This window comes from Eptesicus fuscus, chromosome 14, assembly GCF_027574615.1.
Source record: "Eptesicus fuscus isolate TK198812 chromosome 14, DD_ASM_mEF_20220401, whole genome shotgun sequence".
Classification (NCBI taxonomy): Eukaryota; Metazoa; Chordata; class Mammalia; order Chiroptera; family Vespertilionidae; genus Eptesicus; species Eptesicus fuscus.
This window is the reverse complement of record NC_072486.1, coordinates 53,609,727-53,621,576: the sequence shown is the minus strand read 5'-3', so window position 1 is coordinate 53,621,576 and position 11,850 is coordinate 53,609,727. Positions and strand designations below refer to the sequence as shown.

At 43.1% G+C, this 11,850-nt stretch overlaps 1 protein-coding gene across 7 annotated transcripts in view; it reads right to left on the bottom strand.

The window, feature by feature from the left end:
• Positions 1-814: 814 nt before the first annotated feature.
• The window catches only part of SLC37A3 (solute carrier family 37 member 3), a 49,504-nt gene continuing 38,468 nt past the window's right edge, over positions 815-11,850 (bottom strand). For 4 of the 7 annotated variants that reach the window (XM_008150474.3, XM_054726277.1, XM_054726275.1 and 1 more), the window contains 6 exons: positions 10,106-10,247; positions 8,495-8,596; positions 7,859-7,906; positions 6,701-6,852; positions 4,334-4,399; positions 815-2,865 (listed from right to left, as the gene is read on the bottom strand). In XM_008150474.3, coding sequence (XP_008148696.2) covers positions 2,773-2,865; positions 4,334-4,399; positions 6,701-6,852; positions 7,859-7,906; positions 8,495-8,596; positions 10,106-10,247 — 603 coding nt within the window. In that variant the 3' untranslated portion in view covers positions 815-2,772. The remainder of the gene's footprint in view (positions 2,866-4,333; positions 4,400-6,700; positions 6,853-7,858; positions 7,907-8,494; positions 8,597-10,105; positions 10,248-11,850) is intronic. The other 3 variants (XM_028158994.2, XM_054726276.1, XM_054726278.1) reach the window with 3 other exon arrangements.

Sequence of the window (11,850 nt, the reverse complement as noted above, 5' to 3'; positions counted from 1 at the left end):
GTGAGTCAGAAGAACTAGTAGAGATAAGAGAAGGCTTCATCAGTCATTTATGTGGGAGGCAAGTAGGACTTCTGGAGGTTTTAAAGGAGAAGGCAAGGAGCAGATGGGAGCATCTTGCATCCTTCATCCCCCACATGGAGGGATGCACACATCTCTTGCATGAATGTTCACTGTGGGGCTCTGGTCCTCCAAGAAGCAGGAAGGAACTGAATAAGCAGGAAGGGAGAGGGGCCTTTCTTCCTTTGAAACTACATGGAAGGAGAAAATGTATAACAAGAAAAGGCAGGCCAGAGCATTTTACTTCAACCTAGTGAACATCAGAGAGCAAGCTGTCAGCGAAGAATGCATTTCCATTTCCGAATCAGCCTCACTATGGCCTCTTCTTCATGGTAAAAACAGTCAGTAAGAAAGTGAAGGTACCTCTTGGGAGTTCTTTAACACTAATCCCTACGTAGATGGTCAGAACCAGAATAAGGAAATATATCCATAGTGCAACGTATAATGTCGTTCAGTGCTGGGCAGTTATTTGTAATTTCATTTCAGGTGCGTCTAAGTTTAAACTGGGTAAGAAAACAACAGTTGGTGTTGGGATAGAAAGATGTGACCACACCAAGAGAGGCGGAGGGGATGCATGGGGGAAAGATGGAAGACTTCCAGGTTGCGGGAGAGACTGCTTTTGTTGAGGAAGTGAGCAACATTAGAAAAGAGGCCACAGCAGGTGCCATCGGTGGCAATGCCGAGCAGCACAGCGAGGTGAATTAGTGCACCACAAGTGCAGTAGAACAAACTTGAAGCCAACTCACCAGCTGGGAAAACCATTTTAATACATTGTAACGGTGCAACTACAGAAGGGAGCAGGATTCCACACACAAGTTCTTGCTTCTGGGACAGCTCTGCTGCCCGCAGCTGCACCGGGTGACGGCAGAACACGACGTGTGCTGCACCGCAGTGCCCTTGGGCTGCCCATCCGACCTCCTCACCTGCCCGGCTCTTCCTCTTCTTGTCCCAACATTTCTCATCCATCTTCTAACCACCGCCGGGAATTCAGTGAACACCTTTCCCACTCTCTGTTTTTGGTGGCACTCCCAAAATGCAGAGGAAAACCCAAATGACTGCACTGTTCTGATCAGCACACCTCAGCCAGAGGACTCGTGCACCTGAGCGGTCAGAGGCCTCGACTGCCACCTGTCTCCACTTGAATAGCTCTAAAACTCCAATCTGCCAGTGGGAAACTGCTACTCTCTGAAGTGATTCAAACACATGAGTTTTCCATACTCTCTCAGTCAAATTCCAGGAAGAGGGTAAATAATCAGAATGGGGCTCATCTAGACAATATTCTTAAATTACAAGCAGGCAACTCATCCAAACGCAGCAGCACCTCACACAAGGGAAGAGCACAGAAATGGGCTGGCCCCGCACCCACAGATCTGCCGACACTGTAGGGCCGGTGAGTGGTCACGAGGGAACACTCAATAGCAGGAAATCATAAGGCATGAGTCACATCCTAAAACATGGAGCTCAGAGTATAAATTTAAATAACCAGATGGACAGACATTTATTATAAAAGTCAGTTTATTTTCCCTTCCTGTGTTTCATATTTTCCCTTTTTGTCAGTAATGAGCAATTAACTGATTGGAAATCTGCTTGATTAAATAACATTAAGTTCACAAACATACCACATTTCGGAGTATAAAGCAGGAGGCTGAAAAATATTCCCTAACCCAAAGCAAATTAGGCAGGCCTCAAAATTGCACATTTCCCCCTAGTTTGCTTACATAATTTAGAATATTTATCCAGAATGGCCTTAAAATATTGATAATCAGTCTAGAATTCACGCCTTGAAGACCGATACTCCACAAACTTCTGAAGAATGGATATGTAAGTCCCCCCAGGCCCTAGTGGTCCCTTAGTGCGATTCCATGTCACACGCTACCGCTTACTAGGACAAAGGTCCTTCCTTCCTTCCTCTCTAATTCTAGGCTCCTGCTGAGGCTACTCAAGGCAGCCAGTTGTGACAGAGGTCAGTCCTCTGAAAACAGGGCTGAGCAGATTAGCCTCCTTGTGGATCCGACAGCAAACCTGGGCTTGAGTACTTGTTGTGGTGACTCGTTGGAATGTTCACAACTGATATACCTTATGGTCCTTGAAAGGGTGACTCAACACTGCCAGGAGCCAGAGTTAGTTTTGAATGAAGGTGGAGAACAAGTTGACAGCAATTTGGAGACAGTCTGCTTCTGCACGTAGCATGATTTTTCCCACCGAGGTTAACAAAGGCATTCTTGGTCCAAGGCAGGCTTATTCTGGATCCAGTTGGAGCACCTTCTCAGGATTTGATGCTTCGAAGATGAGCTACCCTCTGCAAACTCATTTCCAAAGCAAAATGCAACGAGCCTTTCTATTCACGGAGCCCGACTCTGATAGAAACCAGGCACGGCTGCTTGTGGTCACTCAGCTTCCCAGGCTGGAGAACAAAGGTCCACGTCCAATGCAGCCTTTAAGGTTAAAGGGATAAACCTCAACAGGCCCAAGGAAGATTCGCAGGCCACTTGAACATTCATGAAACAACAATAAAACAATCAGCAATCATTCCTGTAGTGTAGCAAAACAGCCCACCTCGCTCTGGTCAGCATCGCAAGAGGCTGACACTGTTGAAAGAGGCTTGGCCATCTGAGGTTATTTTGGAGCTCTTCAGACAACCCCAAAATGGGATGAATTAAAAGAAATTATAGTCCTAATGTGCCTCCTATTATTCTTGTTCCTCTGGGGCACCAGTCATTCACTCAGTATGCGAACGTGTCGTCTTTGCATAAGAGAGCACATTTCCCTCACTATTAATGGCGAAATAAATACAATTGTACAACTTGTCTGTGAAGAGAAGAAGAGCATTAAATGTGCAGTAACAATTTAATTAATTCTGTTAGAGCATCATGTTTTGAACATAATGGCTTTGAAAAATTACATTCTTTCTGACTTCATACAAAGATAAATCTAACCTTCAATGAATTAAAAAATAACTTTGAAAATTACAGTTAATATTAAAAAAATACTTAATGTTACATTATAGTCTCCAAATAAAAGAACTAAGGCACACAAATTAAATAATTTGTGACAGATGGAACAGAAAATCAATACTGGGGCTTAGATTTTAAAAAGTGTTTCTTGCCTGGCCTGTGTGGCTCAGTGGTTGAGCGTCAACCTATGAACCGGGAGGTCACAATTCAATTCCCGATCAGGGCATATGCCTGGGTTGCAGGTTTGATCCCCAGTGTGGGGTGTGCAGGAGGCAACCGATCAGTGATTCTCTCTCATTACTGGTGTTTCCATCTCTCTCTCCCTCTCCCTTCCTCTCTGAAATCAATAAAAATATTTTTTAAATGTATTTCTTATAATAGATCCAGTTTTTTTCTATTAGAATTTCTAGTATGATCATAGCAGCAAGTTCATCAGGAGACACTGCCCTCTACTTAGCATGGGTGTCAGAAGTGGACAGAGTTCCATGACCCCAGTCTCTGGAAGCTGGAAGGCAGCTGGGCAGAAGGAAGCATCCTCTGTGACAGCAGAGAACGTAAGCCTTCTGGCCGTACCAGGGAACTCCAGTGCTGAACTCCCCCGACTCCCTGGACAAGACTGCGGTGTCTGGACTTGGGACGGCTGAGGCTGCCTTGAATTAGGATGCCCTAGATTTAGGGACAGCAAACTGAATGCATCCCCTGGTGGACGAAGCTGTCACAGACTCTCTCACGCAGACCTGTCTTAAGCACTGTCTCACCAATAATGGGAAAGACTACATCACATGCGTATTCAACAGAAAACAATATTTCAAAAGCACAGGCATTATTCTGTATTGGCTATTTCCCAGACAGTATAAAAGTCCAGCCAAGAAGGCCTAAGGCACAACAGATATTTTCTCAAGAGACTCAGGTTCTTTTTAGAACCCACACGACACAGTGTTAATCACAGCTTCTTTTTTAACCCTCTGTGGCTTGGTGCCCCCCACTGTAATTTCCTTCAGAATTCCCCAATTATATTCAGCAGCCGGAGAGTACCCTGGAAGAGCACACTGATTGATTGGTGATACTTTAAATAAGTCTCTTGTCATTTTTTCTGGTTTTATAAATGACAATACTCATTAGACTCGGGTCAAAGGCAAACTAAGGGCCCTTTCCTGCCTTGAAAAAAGAATGTCTTTTAGATTGACAAAATCTTATTTTTTACAAAAGGGTTTTAAAAGCAATCAGCAATTTTTCTGGTTTAAGAAGTGATTTAAGTAGATGCTTTGAAGTAAATCAGTAAGAAAACTTACTACTTCAAAAAAAGGGGGGCACACACTTACCATGAGAATGAAAAAGTAGAAAACCCACATCCATCCGAGGTTGTCCTGGATCAAAGACACTAAATACTAAAATGGAGAAAAAGAAATTATTATATAATCCTTCATAAATTAATAAAATCAAGTAGCTGTAAGTAGATTAAACATGGCTCTTCAGAAAATAAGGAGGGAGTTAGGATTTGCATAGTGTTTTGCAGTTTACAAAGCCCTTTCACATACATGCTCCTATGTGAGCTGTATTAACGGCCTTCACTTTGTAAGCTCGCAGAGTCCAAAACTGCACAACAGAAGACATGCGTTCAGAAGGTTTCTCTCTATTCCCTTTGCTATGAGAGAGGAAGATGAACATCCTCAAGTCACTTCCGTCTAATCGTTCTTTCCTCCAGTGAAAGGTATTATAATTGGTGTTTTCAAAAATGCTTTGTCTTCTAAGTGTATCACTCACTTTACAATTATGCTGTTAGCTCACAGGATTACTGTATCTTTAACATTTTACAACATATTCTTTTAATTTACTTTCAATTAATAAAAAGGATCTGGTAGCATTTAAACCCTTTACTTTTTTTTTTATGGTAAAATATATAAGAGAAAATTTGCCATTTTAACCATTTTTTGGTGTACAACTCAGTGGCATCAAATACATTCACAATGTTGCATAACCATCACCAACATCTGTTTCCAAAATTTTTCAGCACCCCAAACAGAACCTCTGTACCCATTAAGCAATAAATCCCCATCACCCCTTTTCCCCAGTCCCTGGTAACCTCTGATGTGCTTTCCACCTCTGAATTTGCCTATTCTGGATACTTCCAGTTAAGTGGAATCACATAGTATTTACCCTTTGTGTCTGGCTTATTTCACTTAGAATACTGTTTTTAAGGTCAACCATGTTGTACTACCTATCAGAACTTCATTCCTTTTTGTGGCTGAATAATATTCCATTATGTAGATACTAGAGGCCCAATGCACAAAATTTGTGCAAGGGGCTCGGCACTTGCAGCCACGGTGGCTTGCCTTGGCCCTCGCAGCCATGGCTTCGTCCAGAAGGTCATCCAGTCGTTCGGCTGTCTGGTCTAATTAGCATATTATGCTTTTATTATTATAGACTAGAGGGCTGGTGCACAAAAATTCGTGCACTGAGGGCGGGTCCCTCAACCCAGCCTGCCCCTTCTCACAGTCCAGGAGCCCTCAGGGGATGTCCTACTGACCTCTGCGGGAGGCGACCGGGCCTAAGAGGGGAAGGCGCCGCCTCCGTCACCCCGCTGCTGCTGCTGCCACTGCCAGCTGCAAGGCCTGAGCCCCAGGCTTTGCAGCCGCGAAAGCTCACAGCTGACTGAGCCCCGGGCCTCGCAGCCACTGTGGCTTTGTCCAGATGGACGTCCAGAAGATGTCCACTCTAATTAGCATATTACCCTTTTGTTAGTATAGATACCACATTTTGTTTCTCCAGTCACCTATTGGTCAACACTTGAGTTGTTTCCACCTTTTGACTACTATAAATAGTGCTGCAATGAACGTTGGCATATGAATGTCTGAAACCCTGTTTTCAATTCATTGAAATTCCACTCCTAAGAATATATACTTCGGAGTGGAATTGCTGGGCCATACGGTAATTCTAATGTTTAACTCTTTTTAGAACCACCAGTTTTCTATAACAGCTTTAACATTTTACATTTTCACCAGCAATGTATGAAAACTCCAATTTCTCCATGTCTTCATCAATAGTTGTTATTTTGTTGTATTTTTTTTTAATTATAGCTATCCTAATAGGTATGAAGTGGTATCTCACTCTGGTTTTTATCTGCATTTCCCTAATGACTTAGAATGTTGTAGGAAGCGGAGAAAGTGACTCAGAGCAGCTGCAGATCCCTGGCCACTTCTGGTGGGGATGGACCCATGTAATGAGCACATGTACGTGTGTGTTTGGTAGGGTTTACACGTCAGGTGGGGAATAATGACAAGCATGTCTCTCATGGCCTCCTTGGAGTGCCAAGTTCAGGCTAGAAAACGGGGTAGCAGGCTGAGGCTGAAGGATCTATCTGATGAGGTGTGAGCTTATTTCCAGGAAGAATCTGGAAGTAAAAGTGGAAAAAAGCAACTAAAAATGTAGAGGCACCTTCCAGATGGACCTTAGAAAGGACTCAACCTAGCTCCCAGTACAGCTGGCCCTTAGAGGTCTCAACCCCAGGCTCCCAATACAACTGGCCCTTAGAGAGGACCAAACCTCCAGGCTCTCCACCCCAGGCTCTCAGCACATCACACTACAGCACAAGAGTGCCACCTACTGTGGCCCAGCGGGCAGTTATAAATTCTTCCACCGGTTGAAGGACTACTTAACACTCCATTTCGACCCCTCTCCTGCTCACTTACCTGGCCCACCGCAGCTCCAATGCTCCCAGTTCCGTCAACAATTCCTGTGACAGTCGCCAAAGCCTCGCTGCTGCCTTGGATGAGCTCTTGGCGACCCAAGTCAGCAGAAATAGCAGAGCTAATCATATTAGAAGGTCCGCCAATAAAAAATCCTGAAGTCATACACAGAGAGGTTCTTATTAACACACTATTCATAACTCCATTAGGAATCTAGTGAATAAGGCAAACACTTATCCCACAATTTTAGTCAGTATGTTGGAAAGAAACAGAAAAAAAGGGAAAAATAACCAGTAAAAATGAAAACTCTCCCAGGTAGTACCATCTTCAAATTAATTACCATCCACTTTTCTGAAATCCCTTCTTGAATTACATGACACACTCGTATATTTTATAGAAACCGAACATATAAAAAATATAGTGAACACACAGTCTTTCTAATCCTGTGAATTGTACATTCATTAACAACTAGTTGCACTAGCTTGTCAAGTTCTGTCATAGAAGAGGTGGGTCAGAGACATCTGACTACCAAAGTCAACCAAACGTAATAAGAAAAGGAGAGAAGAGAAAAAGCTATTTAAACGGTGCAGGTGGTTCTGTCTGCGCTGCTTCAGGGACGCTGTCCAAGGCCCGCGCAGGAGCTGGCCCGCGTGAATCCCTTAGCACGGCGCCATCAGCTCCATGAGCCTCGGGTGGCATGGGCAGCTCTCACCATGCCGAGTACAATCCAAAGTTTAAAAATAAGGAATTTTTCTATAACACGGCCCCTAATTGCACTCAACTGTTTCATGTGGAGCTGAAGTGAAGAAATACTGACCAATTCCAACCCAGGAGGAAAAACTGGCTACACTGGGCTTTCTGAAAGCTGGTGAATTGGTTTCTAAGGTGGCAGCTTCCTAGGCCCCTTCCAGAAGTGATGTGAGAAGCTGGGGCAGCGATCAAAACTGTGAGGTCACCTCTGTCCAAAGGTGATCCTGTAACTGAAGGACTGAGGTCACAGACCAGCAGAGACACAGAATCTGCTGTGTCTGTCTTTCCTTTCACCATCTGAATTCTCTGTAATTAAGGTTTTAGTGTAACTCAAACTGAGAGAAATCGTTTCCTTTTTCCCTTCTTACTTATAGAGGAAATACAACAGTGAAATGGAGCCAGATGCCATACCTGTAACAGCCATCAGAAGCGCATTAATGGACTTGTCGTTTGGAGAGCCTGTGAGGAAAGACATGCTGACTTTAAAAGCGCGTCACGTGTGCCTTCACGGGACAGTCCACAAAGACCTGGGTCTCTGGGACCTCGCAGATCACACCCAGACACAACAAAGGGATACGACTCTTTCACGGCCTCTTCCAACTTTCATTTGTGACGTCTGTCTCTTGCTGGTGCTCAAGCTAATGAGACTTCTAAAAGCTACAGAAAAACCCTACTCCAATCTCAGCAGCATCTTAAGGGACATATACCAAACTCACTAATTACCATCTTTCCTCTTTTGAAACCTTTTCCCTTTTATTGTTTTATTGGCTCTAATGCTGTTCTTCTGGAGCCTACCCTCAAACAAAGCATACACACTCCCAAGCAACCTTTTAAACAAACCAACAAAGCAGAAGAGATGCCAGTTTCCTCCCCGACACAAATAAAACTATGTGATGATACTTCCACCAGGTATTCACAGGATAATACAAAAGTCTCTAGCATGCCTTTGTGGCTGGGCTCCAGGGTCTGCCCTGGGCTGGTCACGGACTCAAGGCAAATGCCTTAGTCCTAAGAGATCGGGACATTTAATTGCAAGGGAATACTCACGACTGTATCCAACCAGGGCCCCAATTGCCAGAAACAGACTCAGAGCTAAAACGGGTGCTCTCTTCTGTAACACATCAGAGATGAAGCCTTGCAGAGTTCCACCTTTAGGCACAAAGAGTGCATCATAATGAAAACCATTTATAATTTAGCTCGGTTACCTGAAACGTGCTCATCAGGTACCCTCCACCCGCTATCCAGAGCCTAACACTGGTCTATCCAGAGAGATGGCTGACTCTCCTAAGTTTCCTCCATAATTTTATTTCAGGAAGATTACTCACGATGGCTGACGGGGACAGGGCACCACAAATCAGACACCAAAATAAGGAAAAAGGGGAAATCACCAAAGCCACCCACTGTCCCTTGTTTTCTCTTCTCTAACCAGCTGTGAAGGTTTTTCCGGACTTTTTTGCTTTTTATTTAAAAGATGAGTAAGGACCATGCCTCATAGGCTATTAGTAGCAGCCAATAAATATTCACTACAATTAAATGCAGCAATTATGGCTTAAAATAACTACCAGGTCCTGATGTTTAAAAAGAGGTGACATGTTGCCCTGGCCAGGTGGCTCAGTTGGTTGGAGCATCGTCCCATGTATCAAAAGGTTTGCCGGTTCGATTCCTGATCAGGGCATGTACCTATATTGCACGTACAGAAGGCAACTAATCAATGTGCTACATCAATGTTTCTCTTTCTCTCTCCCATCCCCCGCTACTCTATCTGCCCCCATCTCTCTCTCTCTTTTTTCCTCCCTTCCAGTTTCCCTCCTTCTCTCCCTCCCCCTCTCTCTGGGATCAGTGAGTGTATCCTCTGGCGAATATTAAAATAAATAAAAATAAATAAAAAGAGGGGATATGAATTCTTCAAGCAACACAGTTGCATTTAGATACAGTCCCATGGTAAGTTCTAGGCGCTACCGGACATCTGGTACATCTTCATCAGAGAGTAGAACAAAGAAGTATTGTCAGGTCTAAAGGTGGCAACCTCACCTTTGACTCTGGATCCAAGAAGAGGGCAAACAAGTTCAAATACAATAGTAGTATATCACCTAAGGCTACAGCAGGTGCTTTCATGGGCTCAGGGCAGTTCAGTATTATTACCACCATTCGAAATGTAAACATTACAGAAAGGATGTTAAGGCTTTGTCATAGCCATTTAAGTCACACCCACTAAAATGCATTCTGAACGCTTGTCTTAAAGTTTCTTACTTCCCTGTTTATACTTCCAGCTATAATGAAAAGTCATTACTAAAATCTGTGTACAAAGCAGCTACAAAATATTCACAAATATCAATCCCTGCTATTATTCCCACCTCTATGATCTGAGAATCTAGACATTAACTAATGTGTATAGCTAAGAGCTAAGATTTACCAAAAGTGTATGCAAGGGTTACATTAAAAGAGGTCACAGAGGGAAACATCCCAAGACAAGAGAACAGATCCATCAACAAAGGTCTGAGAGTAAGAGCCCCATAAATCACAGGCTTCCATAGACTGGGTCTTTTGTACAAACTTCTTTTTAAGAGTTTGGCTGTTTACTGGTAGGACAGTTCAGGAAACATGGCTGTAGAATAAGTAATAAAACTATTATAGAAAAAGATGCATCACAGGCATTACCTATAATCCCTCCAACATCGTACCAAATGGACAGCTTGTCGGCTTCAGCCTCCTTCCACCCAAAGTTGTTACTCAGGTAAAAGGGCAACCAGAAGAAGAAGGAGTAATTCACTAACTTCAAGCAGGCATAGGCGAGCGAGTACTGCAAGAAACACATTCAACTATCAGCAAGGAACAAACAGCACAGCAGGGCCACAATTGCTAATGTCATTAAACAGCAAAACAAAATGGAGAAGTTTGGGACGGATAGCCTTACTGTAAAATTAAACTTTTCTACAAATTCCTATTGGCCTGACTTTACCTAATCTCCCTCTTCTCTTTATCCCCATTAACTTCTAGAAAGGCATTTACAGCAGGCCTTTGGAACAGAAAACACAGATGACCATCTCTTAATACTCCCTTTTTTCCTCCTTTCAGTTCTCTGGTAGAAGCAAACCAGTGTTTTGAACCTGTAAGGCAGGGCACATACTCATATTTCTTTATTTAGACAAAGATTAAAGGTATTCATGCCACCAACTAGCATTAATCATAGCAAATAAACCCAGTAAACATCACAGTTTCTATTGCAAGCAACCAAACTATTTTGGTTCTTCTATTTCCTGCAAAGTTAATATTATGAGCCATGGAAAATAACATGACTAAACTATAGTTTCAACATCTAAGAAAAGCATCAACATTACAACTACTTTCACATTATAGTTTCCAAAAGCTTTACATTCCCACATCCAGTGGAAAAGCAAACAATAACTTAAAAAAAAAAAAAAAAGAGTATCTTTAGTGAGTCACAAAGAAAGGAGCTTGATTGTCATGGGCCTTGTGGTTCTACTTTGAGGAATAAAAGGTGCAGCTGCCTTATGATGGCAGTGGCGCTAAGACTCCTGTATTCAACACATTATTACCAGGAAATCCTGACATTTAGCATCAAAGGAAAAAGGGGGAGGAACAGAGAGACTGACTTCAAAGGGTGTCTGGCTAGTATATTCTTTTCCCTGGAGCTGCCAGTTATTCCCTAGGTATCACTTGTTTTAAAACAGCTTCCCTGGCCGGGCCACAGCCACCCCCTGGAGAGCCAAGTCCCAGTCATAAGTGCATTTTGTCCAGACAGCCTGTTACAGAGACAAAGGAATTAAGTTAACTAGATTTCCCTTACATCCCTATCTATGTCAGGAAAAAACAGCTTGGGAAATACAAAGGAATAATGAAAGATTCCATATTTAATCACAACAAATTTTTAAGGTCTCAGAAATTAATCTATTACTATTTTATTAACTAGTTAAAAATACTAATCTTTAGCATAAGAACAGGACTAAAGGAACTTGCATGAACCTTATACATCATCTTTTTAAAAATCGTGGGAACTTACATTTTAACTTATACTTAACAATCCGTTTGCAAATGTCAGTTCCCTTACTGAGCTTGGGGCATAAGCAGAAGGGAACTGATAAGCATGAAATATGACAACCTACAGACTCAATCTAGCTCAGGGGCCACATTCAGAAAGCACCACTGAGCAATTAAGTAAGAGCCAGTGCGTGTTCACAATGCCATAACCCGTTCTAGACCCAGGGAGGACTGGTGTGCTCCACAGGAAGGGGAACTGAGACACAAGGTTGGGCTGAGTGACTTACCCCAGGCCTCACAGACAGTTAGTGGGTAAGCTGGAAACATAACCTAGGCCTCTTAACTTCCACTCCCGTGCTAGAGCGCCCGAAACATCAAGACAGAAAAACTGCAGCAGAAGGGAT